We start from the raw sequence: 21747 nt of genomic DNA on the forward strand, positions 1-21747 counted from the left end.
ATGTAATTTCTGGGCACCTGAGCTCTGTGCACACAATGCTAGGTCCGAAATAAGAAACAGGGATCCGGGGGCTTCAGTGGGTGCGCTGGAGGTGGGCTTGACCGGCGCCATGTGCATTCATATTGCACAGGGCCACCGTGGGTGTCCAGTCCCTCCTCTCCGTCTGTTTCTGGCATCCTCTGCACTGTGGCAGATGACATGCTCAGGGCCTTGAGGGGTTCGCCTCTGTTTTCAGTGTGCACATGTGTGAGGTTTTGGCAAGAGCAAAGGCAGAAACGGGGAGGGCAGGTAAACTCTGGGTGAGAGAACGGTGGTCAGGGGAGGACGGGGCTGAACACAGACTCTGGTCCCAGCTTGCCTGAACTGTGAACTCAGATGTGTGGGCTTGTTTGAGATGAGATTCAGGTGTGGTGCTCTGGAGACCTCGGCTGGTAAAGGGAGGAGCACACGACGGCAGGTGTGGGCCCAGAGAGAAGCTGTGTGCGCCACAAATCCTGTGTGCGCATGCGCAGCTCCTGTTGGGCCACTATATGCGCAGGCGCTGTGGGGAGCCATTACTAAGGGGGAAGTCTGGGGAAGTGAGGGCAAGAGTCGCATTGGTGTGTTGTGCGCATGTGCAAAAGTGAGCGGAGCAGGGCGGGCCGGTCTGTTGCCCTGTCTTCTGCCCACTTGCAATGTGGGTAAAGAGTTTAGGCCACTTGAGAAACTGGTCAAAATGAAAGGTGGTACCGTGATCTTAAAGGTGAAGTGATATACATTCAAATTTTCCAGAGTAAATTTGACCAGTAGGTTTGTGTTTTCAAATGGTTAGTCTTGCTCCACCTGTAGGAGGAAGCAATGAGGTTTTTCTAGAGAGGTTGTGGAAGGGCAGTTTTTGATTGCATATACCCTAAGCAGGTGCCTTATTTTTGGAAGGCCTGGTTGACGTAATTGGTTTTTTTTTAAGATTTTTATTTATTTATTATTTGACACAGAGAGAAACAGAGAAGGAACACAAGCAGGGGGAGTGGGAGGGGGAGAAACAGGCTTCCTGCTGAGCAGGGTGCTCGATCCCAGGACCCTGGGATCACGACCTGAGCCAAAGGCAGACGCTTAACGACTGAGCCACCCAGGTGCCCCTAGATGACGTAATTGTTTGGTCTTAAGTTCATTTTCTTCCTTTCCAGTGCATTGACTGTGAATTAAGTTGTGGTTTGCTTACAGAGGCTACCGAGACATTAAAGCCCCTGAGTTTATGGCTTCCCTGTTTAATATTTTTTTAAAAATTTTATTTATTTAAGAGATTGAGAGAGAGAGAGAGAGTATGAGAGGGGGGAGGGTCAGAGGGAGAAGCAGACTCTCCCTGAGCAGGGAGCCCAATATGGGACTCGATTCCAGGATCATGACCTGAGCCGAAGGCAGTCGCTTAACCGACTGAGCCACCCAGGTGCCCCCCTGTTTAATTTTTTTAACAGTGAAAACACGGTGGGATATTATGTGTTTGCGTGTGTGTGTTTTAAAGATTTTGTTTATTTATTTGAGAGAGAGAATACAGGAGGGGGGCAAGGTCAGAGGGAGAAGCAGACTCCCTGCCAAGCAGGAGCCCGATGCGGGACTCGATCCCAGGACTCCAGGATCATGACCCGAGCCGAAGGCAGCTGCCCAACCAACTGAGCCACCCAGGTGCCCCGTGTGTGTGTGTGTTTTAATCGATTTGCAAGGGTAGTTCAACAGTTGTCCGCTCACTGTAAGAACACACAGTCATGATGGTGCAACAATTTCATGTCCCAGAACCACCCACTAAGTTACATGTGTACAAATCAAAGATCCACATTTCATGTGTGTGATAGCAGGAGACAGATACATTTGTGTGTGAACAAGGAAGTGTTTCAACAAGTGTTACATTTACAATTACAGTGGAGTATCTTTCAGAAATGCAGTAGATGACACCACCTTCATATGGCATTGATTAAGGAAAGCAATTTTTAAGATTTTATTTATTTATTTATTTGACAGAGCACAAAGTAGTGGGAGATGGAGAAGCGGACTCCCCACTGAGTAGGGAGCCAAGAAAAGCAATTTTATTGGCAGTAATATTGGTATGACAATATTTATGCAAACGTTAAAGTAAGTGCAAAATATTTCAGTTTGTATGTGTGTTACACAATGTCAAATGGAACTTCACGGGACGCCTGGGTGGCTCAGTCATTAAGCACCTGCCTTGGGCTCAGGTACTGATCCCAGGACCAAGCCCTACATCGGACTCCCTGCTCAGCGGGAAGTCGGCTTCTCCGTCTCCCATTCCCCCTGCTTGTGTTCCCTCTCTCGCTGTGTTTCTCTCTCTCTCTCTCAAATAAATAAGATCTTTTAAAAAAAACCCAAAAAACAAATGGAACTTCACACACACTCTGTAATTGCACAAGAAAGAGGATACACCTCATACTGATGAACTGTTATGACTGAAGGTCAAAGTGTTACTGACTTGGGGCACTGAATGAGGATTTTTACTTTATTTAAATGTAAAATAAGAATTATACAATATAAACGTACAAAATAGTTAATGTTATGTCTACGTGTAGATGTTTTCTATCTCTTCTGTGACAAATCTCCACATATTTAGGAGCTAAAAAAGAACACTCTGCTGATTATATATATTGAATTTCAGTGGGCTTTCCAGGTTTTGTGCTTAGGGTCCTATAAAGTCAAAATCAAGGTTTTATGAGGCATGAGATTTTTTCTGCAGCCTCTAGGGGATTATCTACTTCCAGGACCATTCAGGTTCTTGACAGAATCCACCTTTAAAGATATTTATTTATTTATTTATTTAGAGCAGGAGCAGTGGGATGGGCAGAGGGAGGAGAGAGAGAATCTCAAGCGGACTCTGTGCTGAGCCTGGAGACTGAATCAGGGCTCAATCTCACAACCCTGAGATTATGACCTGAGCGAAATCAAGAATCGGACACTCAGCCACCTGAGCCACCCAGGCACCCTGACAGAATCCACCTTTAAAGACAATTGGAGTTGAATCTAATCCTTATGAAGGGACTCATCTGCCTCCTGTGTACAGACCTGAATTTTGTTCTGATCTACTGGATTCAGAATAGCCAATATAATTGATTGTTGGTGTCTTCTAGCAAGTTTTCTAGCATCTTGCCAAAAGTTACACGTCTGTTTCTTTAGATCCTGTTCATGATATTTCCACTGGGCTAGTTTCATCAAATGTTTGGCCTGGCCCTCACTGCAAGCATGTGGACCAATTGATATAAATCTGAAAAACCAGCTTGGCAACTTTGAATCAATATGTTAAATTCTTCAGCAAACCTATGGAGATCCTCAGTCACTTTAGGGAACTCTTTACTGCTCAAAGTTCACCCTTATTCCGGTGAACATAAACTGTGTCCGCTTAGATCCTCAGAAGGCTTAACTTTAAGGGGGCAGATTTTAAGGGGTTCAGGAGAGATGGTAGCAGAGGGAACTTCAGAGGAAAAGGAAGGTGCAACAAAAGGATAGAATGAGAGTGGAGATGAAGAAGGGAGAGCACAGAGGAAGGCGGTTTTGGACGCGGGGCCTGAGCACAGGGCGGCTTCCTAGCGACTGCTGACAGAGAAGGTGGGGGAGGGGGAGAGTAGGCTTCAGAAGCCCTTTTCTGTGTTTGTAATTGTTTTCTTACCTTTTTCAGTTGAAAAATTATATGTTGGTATGAGGCAGTATGATGTTCCTGATCGGGTTTGGAACCTTCAGAATACCAATTAAGATAGGAATCCCCTTCAGTTTTGTCAATCTCAGAACCATGTTTTTCCACCTCATCTTTGCTAAAAGTAACTTTGGAAACAGCAAAGAATTCAGTTATGGCCATTGAAGTTCTAAATTACTTCTTGTTAAGTCAGTCCATTTATATACAAAAGCCCATGAGGAGGGAAAGTATTTTTTATACATAAGAAAGGCATCTCTTCCTTACACTGGAATAAAGGAGTATTTTGGAGCAAGATCAAGTCCATGGAAGATCAAGTACATCTCTTTCTGTTGGGTCAGAAACTGACTTCCAGTGGTAGGGCAAGAGGGCTCTTCCTGCCAAAAACCTCTGACTCCCTTTAGTGAGGTATCCCATGACTAATTTTCACAGTTGGAAAGGAAAATTTGCTTTGTTCAGGAGGCTGGCCAGTGGGGAACATGGTAGATTCATGTCCAAAGACAATCTACAAAGTCACAGCCCAAGCAGGAAGTGTTTAAGGGGGAGGCACACAAAAGTAGTGAGCTTTTTTTTTTTTTTTTAAAGATTTTATTTATTTATTTGACAGAGCACAAGCAGGCAGAGGCAGAGAGAGAGAGGGAGAAGCAGACTCCCTGCTGAGCAGGGAGCCCGATGCTGGGCTCAATCCCAGGACCCTGGGATCACGACCCGAGCTGAAGGCAGCCGCTTAACTGGCTGAGCCACCCGGGTGCTCCGAGAAGTAGTGGGCTTTGACATGCAGGGGAAGCAGTGCTACAATGCTTCATCGTCCTTGATATCTCAAGGAGACTCACTAGCATCAGGGGATGCCACTTTCTAGCATGGTGAAGTTTGATCTTCTGGGAACATTGGGTTCCTGGTTTCCCTAGCATCAGAGGTCTGTTGATCTAAAGAACCTATAATTAGTCAAGCCTTAAGTTAGAGAGCATAAGTGAGTGAGTTAGACTTACGTAGCCAACCATGCTGGGAGTAGTTATAGCCTGGAAAGTTTATATTTGGAAAATAACATAGATACATTATTAATGCAGTACGTATTGAGCTTTTACTCTGTGCACACACATAGGATCCATGGTGCTGTGCTGGGACCTCAGGAACATGTAGGTGAGTTAATCCTCAAAGTACTTGAGGGTTTGGTACTAGATGTCCCCTGTTTTCCCTGAGAATGTAGATGCTGGGCCCTGCCTTTTTGCTTTTTTTTCTTCCTTAACATTAGGTGTATAAAATAGGAGCTAAGTATAGATTGGAGGAATATACAAAAACAAACTGGAACTTAAGAGGAAGTTCTCATTGTTGACTAAGAATCAAATTGTCATGAGATAAACAGGAGAAAATCAAATTCAAACTATATGTATGGAGACTCCACACAGATGTTAAAGTTTCAAAGACTGGCAAAGTAAGGTATATATGTCTTTGAGGAAAAAAGCAGAAGAAATGGAAGAAGAAGGGAGAAGTCTGGGAACTCCAAGGGAAGAGATATAATTCACAAGAAGAAAATGAGTAAATATTTCATAAAATATTATTCTCTTGGCTACTCAAAAAAATAGGACAGAGAGAACTTGGCTCAAACGGGTCTTATTAGGTTCCTTTCTGTTTGTCGTACCTAGTATATTATCATAATGTAGTTATGTATGTTGATAGCTCTCATCCTGGGGCAGCTTCTCTATCTAAATTATTTTTAATTAGGAGGGTGGAAAAGACTTTTCCTTAATCTGCTGGATTTTTATTGCTTTTTAACTTAAGATAAACAATATTTCTGCCAAAGTGGTCCATCATGGGGCAGCTTGTGCTTGACCCATACAATCTGTAGGATACTTTGTTGAATTAAATAAGAAACACACGGAAAAAAATACTGTATAAAATCACATGGAATCTAAAAAAAGTGAAATCATCAAAGTGAAGATTAGAAGGTTTGCCAGCAACTGCCAGTGAAGGAAATTTTGAGATGTTGGTCAAATGGTAATGTGAAATTAATTGGAACGCTCACTAAAATGGAGTCAGGAGGTTTCAGCAGGGGGAGCTCTCAAGCCCTATGGGTTCATAGTCATTGGCAGATCCAACCGGAAGGGAAGGTCTTGACATTATACAAACTTGACCCTGGAGATGGACTGTACTCTCCCAGCCAGAGGAAGATACGCTTTTCTTATCCCTCTCAGGCAACCACTGAAAAATCACCATCCTTCAAACTACCATTTTACTCCAAAGAACTTTAGTGTATAACAGAGTTCTCAACTCACCCCTTCTCTCCTCAAAAAAGCATCTTTCTTCTTTGTTTCCTAGACTTGCCTATCATTTTGCTGTAGCCTGTACGGCCCTAATCTGATACTGTTATTCCTGAATAAACCCATCTTTTTGCGGAAAAAATAACTGGCAGTTTATTTTTATTTATTCTTTTATTTGTTTACTTATTTTTATAGAGAGCAAGAGCACTAGCAGGGTGTGGGGGGGTAGAGAGAGGGATAGAAGGAATCTTTAGCAGTCTCCACGCTCATTGAAGAGCTGTTGGAGGGCTCAGTCTCATCACCCTGAGATCTTGATGTGAGCCAAAATCGAGTCAGACGACCAACTGACTGAGACACTGAGCCACCCCTGGCAGTTTTTTTTTTTATTTTTTTATTTTTTTATTTTTTTAAGATTTTATTTATTTATTTGACAGAGAGATAGCGAGAGCAAGAACACAAGCAAGGGGGAGTGGGAGAGGGAGAAGCAGGCTTCCTGCCGAGCAGGGAGCCCGATGTGGGAGTTGATCCCAGGACCCTGGGATCATGACCTGAGCCAAAGGCGGACGCTTAACGACTGAGCCACCCAGGGGCCCTGGCAGTTTTTGTTTTTAGTGTTAAATATAACAACACTCAGGACACCTGGGTGGCTCAGTTGGTTGGGCAGCCAGCTCTTGATTTCGGTCTAGGTCAAGGTCTCAGGATACGGGGACTGAGGCCCATGTTGGGCTCTGCCCTCAGTGGAGAGTCGGCTGGGAGATTCTTTCTCTTTCTCTCCTTCTGCCGCTCCTCTTCTGGCTTTCTTTCTCTCTCTCTCTCTCTCTCTAAAATAAATAAATCTTTAAAAAATCCATAAATATAACAGCACTCACTTAGGATGAATAAATATTGGTGTTCCATTGTGCAGCACGCTGACTATAGTGATGTATTTTACACTTGAAATTTGCTAGAATGCATCTAAATAAAGCATTATCAGTACACAAAAATCTTAACTATATGGAGTGATGGATATGTTCATGAGCTTCATTATGGTAAACGTTTTGTAGGTAAATAAGGTTAAGGGGGGGGCGCCTGGGTTGCTCAGTCGTTAAGCGTCTGCCTTCAGCTCAGGTCATGATCCCAGGGTCCTGGGATCGAGCCCCGCATCAGGCTCCTCGCTCAGCAGGAGGCCTGCTTCTCTCTCTCCCACTCCCCCTGCTTGTGTTCCCCTGCTCTTGCTATCTCTCTCTGTCAAATAAATAAATAAAATCTTTAAAAAAATAAAAAAAGTGAGGTTAAGGGTCCACAGAAAAAGGGAGAAAAGACAAAGATTTCTTCACATAAGAGAAGTCACTATTTCTTCACATAAAGAAGTCACTTCACATAAGAGAAGACTAGGCCCCCAGTCATTTTATGATGTATGCCTGCTTATGATCTATGTTGGCACCACTTACCCAAGCACCTCTTTGATAAATGTCCTGGAATATGTCAAAATTACAGAAAGACCTCTGTAGTTAATGATTTTAAGGCTGCAAAAGAATGTAAATACAAACAGCCACCACAAGCCCAGAAGATAGTCTAACCATACCAGAGACAGTTAATCCATGGTAAAATTCCCATTGCTGTTTCCAAGGTAAAGATTGTCTTAACAGAGATTCTGTAGTGGCTGTTGTGGGAATTAAACCCCTTTGAGCACACAAATAATAAAGGAGCCAGAGAATTGATGATCCCCACCCTTTTACAGGTCCTTTGACTTCAATCAACTGGGGCCTGGACTCTGTCAATTTAGGATGCCTTTTGATGGATTTCATTCTGAAATGACCTTTTCCAGGCCCCTTGGTGAATATGCATATGCCATTAGCTTAAAACAACAATTTTGTTGTTTGGGGAGCTAGTATTGGGAAATGTCCCTGGTGTTCTCTTCACTTGATACAAGTAAAACTTGTATTTTTCTTATTTCTTATTTTTGTCTTGGCGGTGTTTTTTGGCTCAGCACCCATCATGAGGTGAAACCAGTTTCAGATGATAATTTCACCATGTATGTGGATACTTACTGTTTAACCCTCAGCAACAACTGGATGTTCATAAATGAAAAACAAGGTCCTGAATGAGTACTTAAAAGAAGGACTGACTTTAATGACAAAGACAGACATTTAGGCACTCAAACACATTTCTCTGCTCCCATGTATCTGCTCTTGGGTTTCAGCAAAAAGTGAGTACCTAACACTGAGACTGGGAATAAGCAGCCAAAGAAAATTTTGATTTCCTTCTATTTGTTCAGTGAGGGGAGAGTCCAGAGTAGGGACAGACCTAGAAAATCTTCAGAAGAAGGTGAATCTGGGTGGGGCTGTGGTCGGTGAGGATTGTATAGAGGACAATGGCAGGCTGCCCTAAAATGTACCCCTTGGCTGCATTGATTATTTTGAAATAAAAGCTACGTAGGAAACAGCCAATGCAAAAAAAGAACACTCTGACCACCATTTGTGTCCAGAAAGCTGGAAATCAGTCTCTCATGTAATGGATAACTTTCCTGCACAGAAAGAGAAAGAGGTATTCTTATCTCCATGGATAGGGAATTAGGAGCTGAGAAGTTTGCATGAACAAACTTGTTACTTTTCACTACTTTACTTCCACTACCTAAATTCTGCTCAGTATATTCCATACTAATTGAAGGCCCAAACAGGAATTTTCTTTATGCTCTCAAATTCTCACAGATGTATTGTCTCTTCTTTTTCCCGAAAACACCATAAAAACTACCTACATCAGTTATTTTTATGGGTCTCACTTTCATTATTGGGTTTTGGGTACATGTTCCTAGACTTTGGGTTTGCTTTCTCCTGTAATCTGCCTCTGTTAATTTGATATTTAGAGTAGGTAAAATAATCTTGAATGGTAAAGGAATATTATTCCTCCCCAACAATTTTTCCCTAAACTCCTAAATAACATATGTGCAGGGTTGAAGATCTGACCATGCCTACCTCAAAAGAAGCATTCTACTTACATACATAATAAGATTCCTGTGCATCTGAGTTAAGCATATTATAAATTTGAGGGATTTTCATAACACCTTATTATAGTGAAAAGGGTGATGGCCATCGTGTCAGACGCGGTGACACAGTGGGGGTAAAAATGGCCATTTTTAATGATATTCTTGGGTGTCCACTTGTGCTACACACACACTGTTGCTTAGAATGCCATCTGAGAGAGCTCTGGTCAGTGAGATGGGGAAGCGCCCATGGAGGCAGGACTGCCCTGGATGAAAAAGAAATAACTTCCAATCAAAATCCCTATGTGTTATCAGATTTTTTTCTTACTCCTTCTTAATCTTGAAACAGGGTTTGGTACCTAGTGGTAGGGCAACCAGTTTGGGACCATGAGAGTTGGAAGAGGAGCACAGCGCTGCATATCAATAATATCAGAGCAAAAACGAGGAAAAAGAGGGTACCCCATGTGATGTCTCAGTCATTTTATCAGACATGGGCTTCCTACGTATTCATTGTGTACATAAAATATACATCTTATTTTCTGTAAGTATTACTCTTTCTTGGTATAGCTGAATACAAGCACACAAGCTACAAAATGAAATGGATTATTGTATTTCACTTGTAATAATTTAAATGGGCATAACCTGCTACCCAACTTCTTGGCAGTGGATTCCACAACTGATAGAAATCCCAGTTCCACTCTGGACAGGATGAGTGTAAGAACAGTACTGGCTGTGAAATACCATGGGGATTTCTGGCCAAAATATGGGTGGATCATTTGAAGCACAGATGGTCACTGCCTCTGACTACTAACCTGTGTCCGCACTAATTGGCAACAAGCATAGAGCCCAGAGCACATGACTACCCTAATCATGGGCTATGTGGAATGAGGGAGGTACCTGTGAGCTGTGAGTCAGCCCCTGGAAGATCCCATCTATAGGGGATCAAACCTATGTTGGGGTTATAACCTTGGGATACTAGTATGTTGTGCAACCACAGCACATGCCTTGCTGATCCTGCCTATTAGAATGTCCTGAAGGCTTCATCTCCAGCTTCTGCTCTGTCATGTGACATCTTAAAGCCGTGTCTACACTGCTTCCATCATCTAATACCTGTCACCATCCACTGCCAATAATCTAGGCCTGAGGAAGATCAGTAATTTCTGTCATCCAACAGCATCTGCTTATCAGTAACACCCAAGAATTCAGTTAAATCATGAAGAAAAATAGGAATTCCTTGGTTCCAGGAGATTACCATGTTTCCCAAGTCCACATGTCCATTACTTTTACTCATCAGATGACACCATGAGCAGCTGATTTGGCCTTTGGAGTGAGTACATGTTCCCTCCAGTTCCCTCACCACATTTCAAAAAGAGTTCTCCATGTATGCTTTTAATAGGTCTTATCTTGGGGCCCCTAGGAGGTTCAGTCAGTTAGACGTCTTTCTTTGGCTCAGATCATAATCCCAGGATCCCGGGATCTAGCCTACTCCTTTCCCTCTGTTGCTCTCCCTGCTTGTACTGTCTCTTTCAATCTGTGAAATAAAAGTTTTTTAAAAAATAGTCTTGGTCACCTGGGTGGCTCAGTTGGTTGGGCATCTGCCTTTGGTTCAGGTCACGATCCTGGGATCCTGGATTCGATCCGGCATTGAGCCCCCTACTCTGCTGGGAGCCTGCTTTTCCCTTTCCCTCTGCCACTCCCCCTGCTTGTGCTCTCTCTTGCTTCAAATAAAATCTTAAAAAAATAAAAAATAAGTCTTATCTTTCTTTCTAGAAGTGTAGATCATCATGTTTTACCTACGTTCACATTCCTCTCGGTGCTAAATGTCTGAATTTATACTGTGGCCTATTGTCCTTGTACCCCTCTAATCTGAATTAAGAGGTCAATGAGGACTCTCTAGCCACAACACATACAAAAAACTTTCTCAGATGGATTTGTAGCTGGGAATGAAACTGAGGAATCAAGAAGAACTGGAGATCATTAAAAAATTAGACAAGTAGAATTTATCTTTCTATATTCAGAGACTCAGTTGTGCAACCTGGAAATAGGTATCCTTTCTCCACATGCAGAATTCATGCCAATTCTTCTTCCTGTAATCTTTCTCTCTCTTGCTTTGTCTCATATTGGAATATTTTCCTCCTACTTAAGGGATATCTGTCACACATCCAGTACTGCCATGTGTGTGTAATCACTTCATTTAAAACATCAAAGGAACCCCTCCATTATGACATGGGGCTCAATCCTTTATTAGGTTCCATGGGTGGAGTGCTCAGGAGTTCCTGGGTAAGTCCGGGATTGAGCCACTGAAACTTAAACAGATTTAGGTAAACTCTGTGGGTATCTTCTCTATAGGGTACACAAGGGGAATTTCTAGGATGCCAGGGGAGGTGGTGGTTCAGAAGGGCAGTGGTTGAGGTGTCCTATCAGAAGTTACCTTTTTTAAAAAATATTTTATTTATTTGACAGACAGCGAGAGAGGGAACACAAGCAGGGGGAGTGGGAGAGGGAGAAGTAGGCTCCCCCTGAGCAGGGAGCCTGATGCGGGGCTCGATCCCAGGACCCTGGGATCATGACCTGAGCTGAAGGCAGATGCTTAACGACTAAGCCCACCCAGGCGCCCCATCAGAAGTTATATTAATGTGTGCCTCTGTAGGGTGTTGTTTAGAGAATGCACTAGTGAGAGGGGCTGGTGTCAGTTCAAGTCCCCTGCCAACCAACTGACTACACAAAATGGCTGCCAAGTAGCACCATCATGGAGAAGTTTGCCTACAGTCCCCCTATAAAATCTACAATATATCCATGTTGATGTCCCAGGAGTTAAAAGGAGGAGAAAATGATGCAATAGATAAACTCTCGGAAATATAACCACACATTATTTAAAGTCTGAGGCCACAGAGAAAATGGATTACTAGTTATATTACATCGTTATCAAATGGGTGGTAGATACCATTTGTTGTCTACATTCTTAAATAAGGTGAAGTAGGTTAATATTGGTGGCAGGATAATACATCATTCATTACCTATCACTGTTAACACATTAAAAACCAATATGTTCTATTATTAAAATATCTTAGGATCACACATAGACTAAGTTATGCATTTCAAATCCACTGTATGATCCTTTTTTTTTCCTCTTTTTTAATTTTTTTTTTAAAGATTTTATTTATTTATTTGACGGAGAGAGACACAGCGAGAGAGGGAACACAAGCAGGGGGAGTGAGAGAGGGAGAAGCAGGCTTCCCGTGGAGCAGGGAGCCCGATGCGGGCTCGATCCCAGGACCCTGGGATCATGACCTGAGCCAAAGGCAGACGCTTAACGACTGAGCCACCCAGGCGCCCCACACTGTGTGATCCTTGTTGAAAATACAGATTACAATCATTCAAGAAACATTCTTGTTCTGATATAATGACCTAGGAGTCATAATTTCAATAATTTTCAGGCCTGAAGTAATTGTTAAGAAATGTTGATGTACAATCCTATGCCCTGTTAGGGAGACGTTAGCTATCCTCTACTGATATCTGGGAAGTTTTCTTCATTTCAACCACAGCAACTAATATTCTGTACGTCTGTCTATTGCTATTGTAAAGATACGTCAGTATTTTAATGGCTTGCCACCACTTTTTTTTTTTACTTTTTTAAGATTTTAATTCCAGTTAACAAAAAGTGTTATATTAGTTTCAGCTGTACAATATAATGGTTAAACAATTCCATACATTATCAAGCGGTTATCACAACAAGTGCAGTCCTTCATTCCCAAAACCTATTTAAGCCTTCTCCCCACCCCCCTTCCCTCTGGTAACCATTGGTTTGTTTTTTATTAAGAGTCTGTTTCTTGATTTCTCTCTCTCTCTGTCTCCACTTAAGAATTGATTAAATTCCTCATGGAGAGGTAGACTATGGTCACACTAAAGAGTCTTCTCATTGCTCATTATAATAATATTCTAAGTGTTTTCTCTTTTGCTTTGTTCTCTCCTGTTGCTGAGATGTGTACAAGCAGTTCCTGACTCCTTCACCCAGCCTACAGATCACACTGACTACTCAAAACAGATTCACCGCGGTGTCCCTCTGGACTCTATAACAATGGCCTTCTGGAATAGTTACACGTAGGGACAGATAGAGACCAATTTCAGTGCATGGGACATCTCTACAACCCCTGTCACCTTGAAGAAGTTACAGAATATGAGCCCTTCACCCTTCAACAACCTTAATGATTTAAGAACTGATCATTGGTCAGGGATAAGGTGATGAGGGAAAGAAACAGAAAAATGTTCACCTTTAACTAAAGATTGACCTATAGCCTGCATAATTTTGATAAGGATTGAATATGGGCTGGTTGGTACATTCTTACAGGGTCTCATGACTGCATAGTTAATATCAAACTGAATGATAAGCACCAGAGTAATTTTGCAAAATTGGAAATGAATATGAGCTTTAATCAGTTCGGTAGAAGTCTTGTCCAAAAACCAACTCCATGGTTTCAGCCTGGCCCAAGATTTTTTAAGGGAACTTGAGGCCAGTAATTCGTAAAAGAGGAGAATGGTAGTTTGTCACACTTCTTGGTGCCTGCAGACTCAGCTACAGACGCTATTGTGGTTCTTGGAGGGGATGCATTGGTGCCCCAGGGGAGGTTATGCAAGAGGATTCTGCTCCAAGTCTTTCTAGGAAACAAAGCATGACCTATAGATACACAAAGAGGTTTGGTTTATCAATCACACACGCTAAAGGTACATGCTAAAATTTAAAGACTACTAAGTTGGGCAAAGGGGCACGGGCAGGGCTTCTATGTAACTTAAAAAAAAGGTCCCCTAGGTTTATTCTGTTGCTGCAAATGGAAGGATTTCCTTCTTTTGTGAGGTTGCTTATATACGAAGAATGAATTAGATGGCAGAACTCTATCAGTAGTATCAGATGTTAACTTTTTATATTATGAAGAGTTGCCTGCCTGGTGTTGCAAACTATCGTTTGACAAAATTTGCTCTTTCCTTTTTCCTGTGAATATGCTTACCCCCTTTTGAAATTCTAAATCCTTACACTCAAGAATTCTTAAGTCACCGTAGCATGTAAGCATCAATTTCCTGTGGTTGAGCCTCATATCTTTGAGGTTCCCATAATTAAGAAATTATTTTTTTTTTCCTCTTGTGAATCTGTCTTACATCAGTTTAGTTATTAGACCGGCCAAAGAACTGAGAACAGATGAGGGAAATGTTTTCCTCTCCTACACATTCATTCTGTTGTCCAGAACTGGCCTCCGTGCTTCAGAGCCAAACTTGAAGACAGAGTTGGGGGGTCAAGAAGAACAGTAGCTTTATAGTTCTGCTGGACAGAGGAGGCTGGTGGAAGTTGAGGCCTTCAGAAGAACGAGCTCACCCGGTAGCAGGGGCTGAGGGTTTTGTAGGGTTATACAGGATCTGGCCTGTTTGAACAGGAATTGGGTCTGCGCTGCCAGCCTTGTTCAGGCTTTCCGAGTGGTCCTGGATTCCTGAAAACAGAAAACAAAGGCTAAGAAGCGGGGAGGGGGTAGTTTGGGGAACAGAGGGAAAAAGATACTTTATACCCTCAAGCCTCACTGCTGTTTCAATGCAGCCATTTGATTTTTGTTCAACTTCTCTCAAGCGGTTTCAGTTTGAGTCACCAGGGCAACTGAAGTAAGAGCACTTCAAATTTTAAGTCTGAAACCACTCATTATTTTCTAGAATTCCAAAAATAAAGAAGAATAACAGCGTTTTAGTGGAAATTTTGAGGAATTAGAATTCTCATATATTGCTGATGGGGAAGTAGAAAGTACATTCATTTTGGAAAACTGTTTTGCAATTACTTATGAAAACATTTATACCTACCGAGGGGGAGCATGTTCTTAGCACAAAATATGTCTCTTTGTTTAAGGGTTATTCTAAGCCGGCTAGTGTGTGTGTGTGTTTGGGGGGGGGTGGTTTGAGGTAGAGAAAGCGTGAGTGAGCATGCGCGCGCGAGCGGGGAAGGGGGAAGGGGGGCGCAGTGACAGAATCTTAAGCAGGCTCCTTGCTCAGTGGATGCTGACCTCCTGACACTGAGATCGCGACCTGAGGTGAATTCAGGAGTCACATGCTCAGCCTCCTGAGCCGCCCCTGCGCCCCTCCACTTGTTATTTTAAAGAAACGGCAGACAAAGGAAAAGCCCTGAAACACAGTATGTTTACTTTTGTAAGAGATACTTGCATTTATAAGGGAAAGCTCCATTTGTAAGGGTGCCTCCCTCTGTGTAGCAGGAAGAGGGAGAATGTATAAATCTCCAGAAACTCTGATGAGTGGGAAAAGCATCGATTTAAATCTGGTTAGCAACCACAGCCTTGGATACTGTGCTTTGCCTGGTCACCTCCCCAAGTGCTTCCCAATGGGATAACAGCGTGAAGTTCCCAAAATGATCCTTGCTGGTGCCCTCCCCCTCAGATTCTGTCAACTGGTGAAAACAACAGTGTTGTGTTAATTAAGGGCTCGAGGTGATTCTATGTGAGGCCAGGGTTAAGCACAAGGGCTTTCCGTTATTTTATGAGAATTGAGAGCAGGGTTTGCCTCAAGAAGAGGAAACAGGGTCTCTGCTACATGAGTCCGGGAGGGTCAGGTCCCTGGAGCACAGGTTTCCTAGGCTGTAGCTGAATTTGTGGGCATCTGTGGGAGGGGAGGCCCCCTGGAAGCGGAGGAGGAAAAGTCAGGGATTGGTCTCCAAGTAGGAGCTCGTGGTTTCTGAAAGGCTCCTGACACAAAGGACTAGGAAGTTGGGCCTTTTCTGCATTTCAAAGTCCTGCCTTCAGGCCGAGCAGTTGAGAGGTGCAGAGGCTCTGTTGGTGGCTTTAAAGGCATTTTCTCCTGATGCAGCTGTGATTTCTCCATGAATCTCTTCTGACAAAGAAATCTAGAGGAGAAGGTGAAAGAAGAAGAAATGGCCAGTTCTCAGGTAAGCCTTGCATCTGAGGTCAGAGGCCTTCTCATCTTTTTCTCCTGAAATTCCTTGCATTTAGAAATTGCAAATGTTGATTCCTGTATTTCTGATAATTCCGCTTTGTGTTTTCACCTAATTTTTGAAACCTTTTCAAAAATGATACTGAAAGTTAAGTCTTTAGAACAATTCTTCCCTATATCCCAGAGCCTTCTCTCCCTTCTCTCCAACCTGGCTTCCAATAGTCCATCAACAATTGTCACTTTGAATTAAAGTCCTGCAAGTACTGAAAATATTCCCTTTGTGGCTGATTCACAGGGGAAGTCTTTGAGTTCCAGATTCCTGTTGCTGATGGGGTCGGGTCCTGGGATATCAGTAAAGGAAAGCAGTTCTTATTTAGGTCCCATCTGGATGCTTTTTCAGCTTTCTGTAGACCAGGAGTCAGAAAATGCATAAATCAACATGATGGATAGGAGGCTCAGAAGAACTGGGAAAGTTCTCAGGGGAGAAAGAGGTGGGGTGGAGGGGAAGGGGGGCGGATTCATGTTCTTTAGATTGTGAAAAAAATACTTAAAATATAATAGATATTACAGGACTTGGAAACTGTGTGATTGAACTTTGTATAAATGCACTGTATTCTCATAATTCAGTTTATATTCTGATTTAATGTTTGATGACCACAAGAACATACCAGTAATAATAGGTCCTTTGGTGTGCTTTAGGCACTGGTATCAATTTGTTTCCTTAGAGCTCATGTTACCTTCTTTTTTTTAAGATTTTATTTATTTGAGAGAGAGAGACCAGAGAGCACGAGCAGGGAGGAGGGGCAGAGGGAGAAGCAGGCTCCCTGCTGAGCAGGGACCTGGATTCGGCGCGTAATCCCGGGAGCCTGGGATTGTGTCCTGAGTGGAAGACAGATGCTTAACTAACTGAGCCACCCAAGGGCCCTCATGTTACCTTCTTTTACTTGGGCTGGTCCACTCTGACAGATTTCTCCCCTATAAAGTTCATATTTTCTCCCTTAGTATTCATAAGTGTTGGGGCGCCTGGGTGGCTCAGTCGTTAAGCGTCTGCCTTCGGCTCAGCTCATGATCCCAGGGTCCTGGGATCGAGCCTCGCATCGGGCTCCCTGCTCCGCGGGAAGCCTGCTTCTCCCTCTCCCACTCCCCCTGCTTGTGTTCCCTCTCTCGCTGTGTCTCTCTCTGTCAAAGAAATAAATAAAATCTTTAAAAAAAAAATCGTAAGTATCTTAGATGGATTTACTGAGCCATGTGCAGAAACCATCACATTTAAAGTGGAAACTTCTTTCTTCTGAATTTCTCTTGCTTCTAGTTTCTTTTGAGGAGAACAAAGGTAAAAGAAATGTAGATAAACTGAAATTCAACTTCCAGACCCTTGGTAAATACTTGAGACTGGCAGAGTATGACATTCCATCAGGAATTCACAACTGCCTTAATGTTAATGCTTCGCTAGAGGCAAAAAGCAACCAGCTTGATAATAGCCAGACCTCCAGGATCCTGTAAGTCCTCTTTAACATATGAAAATCCCTGCAGAAACTTCCTTTATTTCTATCCCCCAACTTAAAACTATTTTATCAATGGCTTCTCGCAAGGACAGTGTAGGTCTTTCTGCCTAGGGGTCCTGTCCCTGGACTTTAATAAAAACAGCTTTTTGCACCAAAAACGTCTCAAGAATACTTTCTTGACCCTTCACATCACTTTCCACTGGACAATGAAGGCTCTCACCTTTGTGTAGCAGAGATAATGATTTCTAGGACTGGAGGTTCTAAGACCTCCATCTTGTAGGTTTTTATTTTACTGCACACTTAGGTCACAGAGCTACCGTTTTATTTACCTCTTTGTATTTTCAGAAAAGAACAAAAAAAAAAAAACAAGAACCACTTACTTAACATGTTTGAGTGTCTTAAAATCCCGAAATATAATAGAGTCACAGATAGAAATTATACCAGGTAGGCTTGTGACGCAAAGGAAACTTGATTTGCGGCCAATAAGGAGATCACAGAGAATAGCTTCCAAAGCAGAGACTCCCAGAGCCAGGGAGAATGGTTTCCTTTTATTTAGGGTTCAGGTGGAAATTTAAAAAGAGGGGCTTCATCATCTTGTGTAGAGCTGGGCATAAGGTCATAAAGGTACCTGAAGACAACACTTCCATACATACTTTGTATGTTATGTAAGTGAGGTTTGTGCTTATCCTAGGACAGAGATTTTCATATTACAATGAGGTAAAAGTACCATGGGTTACTCTTTGGTCCATCTACACAGGTGAGTCAAGGGTTAAGCTCAACCTGGGCTGGCCCAGTTTCATCCTTTGGGCCGTCATTACCTTTAGTTGGATAGTTTCTGTTCCTTGACAGGAGACTAGACCATGGGGTCTTTGCCTGGAGTAAAAGATAAGGTGAATAGAAGAGGTTAAGTAAAATGTGGGACAAAGGTCGGAGGGTACAAGCAGGTAACTGGGGAAGGTCAGGTCTTGGGTCTAGCTGGTGACATTAACTCCCTCTTTCGTCTTAGGGACCATTGTGAACTCTGCCAATGGCCACTTGGTAACTGTGGTATTTATTGCAGGGACTGCTGACATTCAGGGATGTGGCCATAGAGTTCTCCCAGGAGGAGTGGGGATGCCTGAACCACACTCAGCGGGAACTGTACAGGGATGTGATGTTAGAGAACTACGGACACCTCCTCTTCCTGGGTGAGGATGACTCCTTCCAGATTTCCCAAACCACACTCAGGGTTTTGCTCCTTCCTTTGAAGACTGTCTCTTGAAAGATTCCTCTTTGAATGTTGAGAATTCAGATGCAGGCCATAAGGGAAATAAGTAGGGGTTTGTAGATGTAGAGAAAAATCTTCGTGGTGTTTCCTTTTCAGCTTTAGCTTCCGTTTCTTAAGAGAACATCATCACTAAACCGCCCCCCCCGTCAAAAAAAGAGAGAACATCATCACTTCTGTAGATAAGTGCCAGTTGTAAACAGTGAGTGGCAAAAAAATGGTACTGCCTACATCTTAAACTGAAATTTTAAGTCCTTATTATTGTATTGATAGTCCTTGAAAGGGGAGGTCATGATGTGAAAATTTGAAAATTCTCCTACATGTTTAACGGGGCTGTTGGTCAACAGTGTTTGGGAAATCATTTTCTAGAATTCTACAATGTCCTCTAGTGGATTGAAAGTTAGAATCTCCAGCAGTACTACTATTCATTTTTTCCAATAAACAGGTCTTATTGTGTGGAAGCCAGACCTGGTCATCTTTTTGGAGCAAGAGAAGCAGCTCTGGGATGTGAAGAGAAAGGAGACAGTAGCCTTCCATCCAGGTAGGTGGGAATGAATGTAGCAGATGACAGAGGTGAGGTCCAAATGTGAAGGAGGAAGACAGACCTTAAAATGTGGTTCAAGTAGCTCTCCTTGAATGGAAATTAGTTTTGGAAGCATAGTTGAATTTCTACCTCTCTCACAGAGGGACATCCGCTATCCAACATTATCAAGCTCTTACATTTTCTAAGGATTCTCCTTCAGCTCCAGTGATGGTCCATCACATCCACAGGGAGGGCCCAGGGGACTCTCCTGGGAGTGGGAGGGCCTCCATAATCTGAGAGCTTCTCCATTGCTGTGAGGGCCCTGGGAAAATCATCCTATTTCTGAGGAACTCTATGCTAAGTCCTTTTTAAGTTCTGTTTTTCATCATGGGAGAAGTGTGTCAGGGTGGTTGTAAGCACATCGTGGTTTGGTGCAGAAATCCTGGGAACACTGGAGACAAATATCACATGTTTTCTGGTTTATGTTTTCCTATGTTATGGTGGCTTTAATCTTAATTGTACAAAATTGAGAATCAGTAATTTAATCAGGTAACAAAATACCTCCCTAGAATGAGAAAATCTAATCCTTTATTTCACTTAAAAGTTCATTTTTCTTTGTATTAAATATTATTAGAAATTTCCACCCTATGTGTCCCATTCCTCAGTGGTGAAATAATTAAAGGTATCTGTTTCCTGGAATTCCTACCTAAATAATGCCATAGGGGAGCTAGAATATTTAGAATTCAGAATTGTCAGCCTGTAATAAAGTCTCAGTTGTCACTTTATTAATAATTGAATCATTTTATAATTTTGCATGGTATGAAGTTGCTGTGACTTTGCCATGTGTGTTCTCACCTTCTTATTATACATGATATTCATCTTTGATTTTTTTTTATATCAAAAGTGGTGATATGACATGGGCATTTGCTTATAGAAAGTAAGGGAATCAGTAAAATTCCCATATTAAAAAAAAGTTTTGCTTATAAATTTAATTTTACATCTGGAAAAATTAACCATTAGGCTTTTCTTCTACTTTCCTCAGAACGTATCTGAATTTAATCCCAAATATTTATTTTTTACAGAGTCATTGCTGGCATATTTTAAAATTATGATGGTATTTCTTTATTTCAAAATGAAGGGTTTTTGGGGGGTACTTGATTCTTATTTTTCTCTCTTTTTTAAAGATATATTTCTGAGGCAGAGAGAGAGAGTGCATGAGCTCTTTCGGGGTGAGGGGCAGAGGGAGAGGGAGAGGGAGAAGGAAAGGGAGAGAATCCCAAGCAGACTACCTGCTGAGCGTGGACACCGTTGAGGGACTCTGTTCCACAACGCTGAGATCATGACCTGAGCCAAAATCAAGAGTCAGATGCTAAACCAACTGAGCCATGCAGGTGCCCCATGGTGCTTGGTTCTAAAGGAGGCCTTATATTCTGTGTACAGGAGGGATATATTAATGATAATACATTTTCCAATGTCTTTTAAGTGCTTATTCATAAAATTTTCCATTAGAACTTCTCATGGTAGATTTTAATATATATTCTTTACTATTTTACTATCAATAAATGCATGCCAATAATTCAGAATGCTTAGTTTTCATGGGTACACAGTCTCATTTTAAAGTTATAGTTCTATAAAAGGTTTCCTTTTAAAAAAATCCATTTTTTTCCTAAAGATTTTATTTATTAGGGAGAAAGCACGCAGAAGTGGGTTGGGGGAGTGGGGCAGAGGGAGAGAAACAAGCATACTTCCCCCTGAGCAGGGGCCTCACACTGCGCTCCATCCCAGGACCCCGAGATCATGAGCTGAGTTGAAGTTAAACGCTAAACAGCCTGACCCACCCAGGCACCCCAGAATTCATCTGTATGTGGAATTCTTCGGGTTAAATTTTGTCTTATTCTGGTTTTATAATTCCATAATAATGTGCTTCCTTTTGTATGGGACCTTTCACAACATTATTTAGTTACTGTGTATTTTATTATAGGATGACAATTTTCACCTCAGTAGATTTCAGGACAGTGTGAATTTAACTCAAGTATCAATCAGCTCTTTAGCCTCTCCAGTGTTTGAACAAATGCTCACCTTTTGTCTGAGCCGCCACCATAATGCGTCCAAAGGGTGCTCTCATTCCTTCTGCCTCTGTGGCATACATGACAGAAACAGTTTCCTCAGGCAGCATCTGCACAGCCAGATCATTGAGCGTACAGGTCACTCATTTGATCCTCTCTGAGGAGAGGTAAGAGTTTTCTCACACTGTTTCTGTCGAGTGTCAGGGAGGGTGAGCCGCTGTTGTGGGCAAGTGTGACAAACGTTTCTTGTCTCTTCGATGAGCCTCTTCTTCCTTTGCACTTCTCTGGGGGTGCTGTGTTCTAAGTGGCTTCTGAAGCACTCTAAAAGGTAATTTGGTCCATTTTTGTCTCCATGGAGGAGCAAAGTCCTGATGCTTCCTATTTCTGCATTCTGCTGATGTGCAATGATTAGTATTAAGTTTGCACATTAGCATTTTAATATATATGCATGTGAGTATAGTGAGTGTGATAACTTATTTTGTATCTTTTAGTTGTGTCTTTCCATAATACCCAAAGGCCTGTTGGCAAAGACAGGGAAAGAAGATTCACTTTTTTTTAGAGTGATATAA

The 21747-nt window shown here is 42.3% G+C and overlaps 2 protein-coding genes across 10 annotated transcripts in view; one reads left to right on the forward strand and one right to left on the reverse strand.

Annotated features, from left to right (window-relative positions):
• Positions 1-21747, reverse strand: part of LOC112806790 (uncharacterized) — a 909505-nt gene that overhangs the window by 473457 nt on the left and 414301 nt on the right. The gene's annotated exons all lie outside the window — the stretch shown is intronic.
• Positions 1-21747, forward strand: part of LOC112806785 (KRAB domain-containing protein 5-like) — a 441696-nt gene that overhangs the window by 77865 nt on the left and 342084 nt on the right. For 8 of the 9 annotated variants that reach the window (XM_073889095.1, XM_073889093.1, XM_073889094.1 and 5 more), the window contains exons 3-5: positions 15740-15818; positions 18386-18512; positions 19035-19130. In XM_073889095.1, coding sequence (XP_073745196.1) covers positions 15804-15818; positions 18386-18512; positions 19035-19130 — 238 coding nt within the window. In that variant the 5' untranslated portion in view covers positions 15740-15803. Of the gene's footprint in view, positions 1-15739; positions 15819-18385; positions 18513-19034; positions 19131-21747 lie in introns of those variants that run through there. The other variant, XM_073889098.1, reaches the window with a different exon arrangement.

The sequence above is a fragment of the Callorhinus ursinus genome, unplaced genomic scaffold (assembly GCF_003265705.2).
Source record: "Callorhinus ursinus isolate GAN/ISIS: 27379988/994484 unplaced genomic scaffold, GSC_fseal_2.0 scaffold101, whole genome shotgun sequence".
NCBI lineage: Eukaryota > Metazoa > Chordata > Mammalia > Carnivora > Otariidae > Callorhinus > Callorhinus ursinus.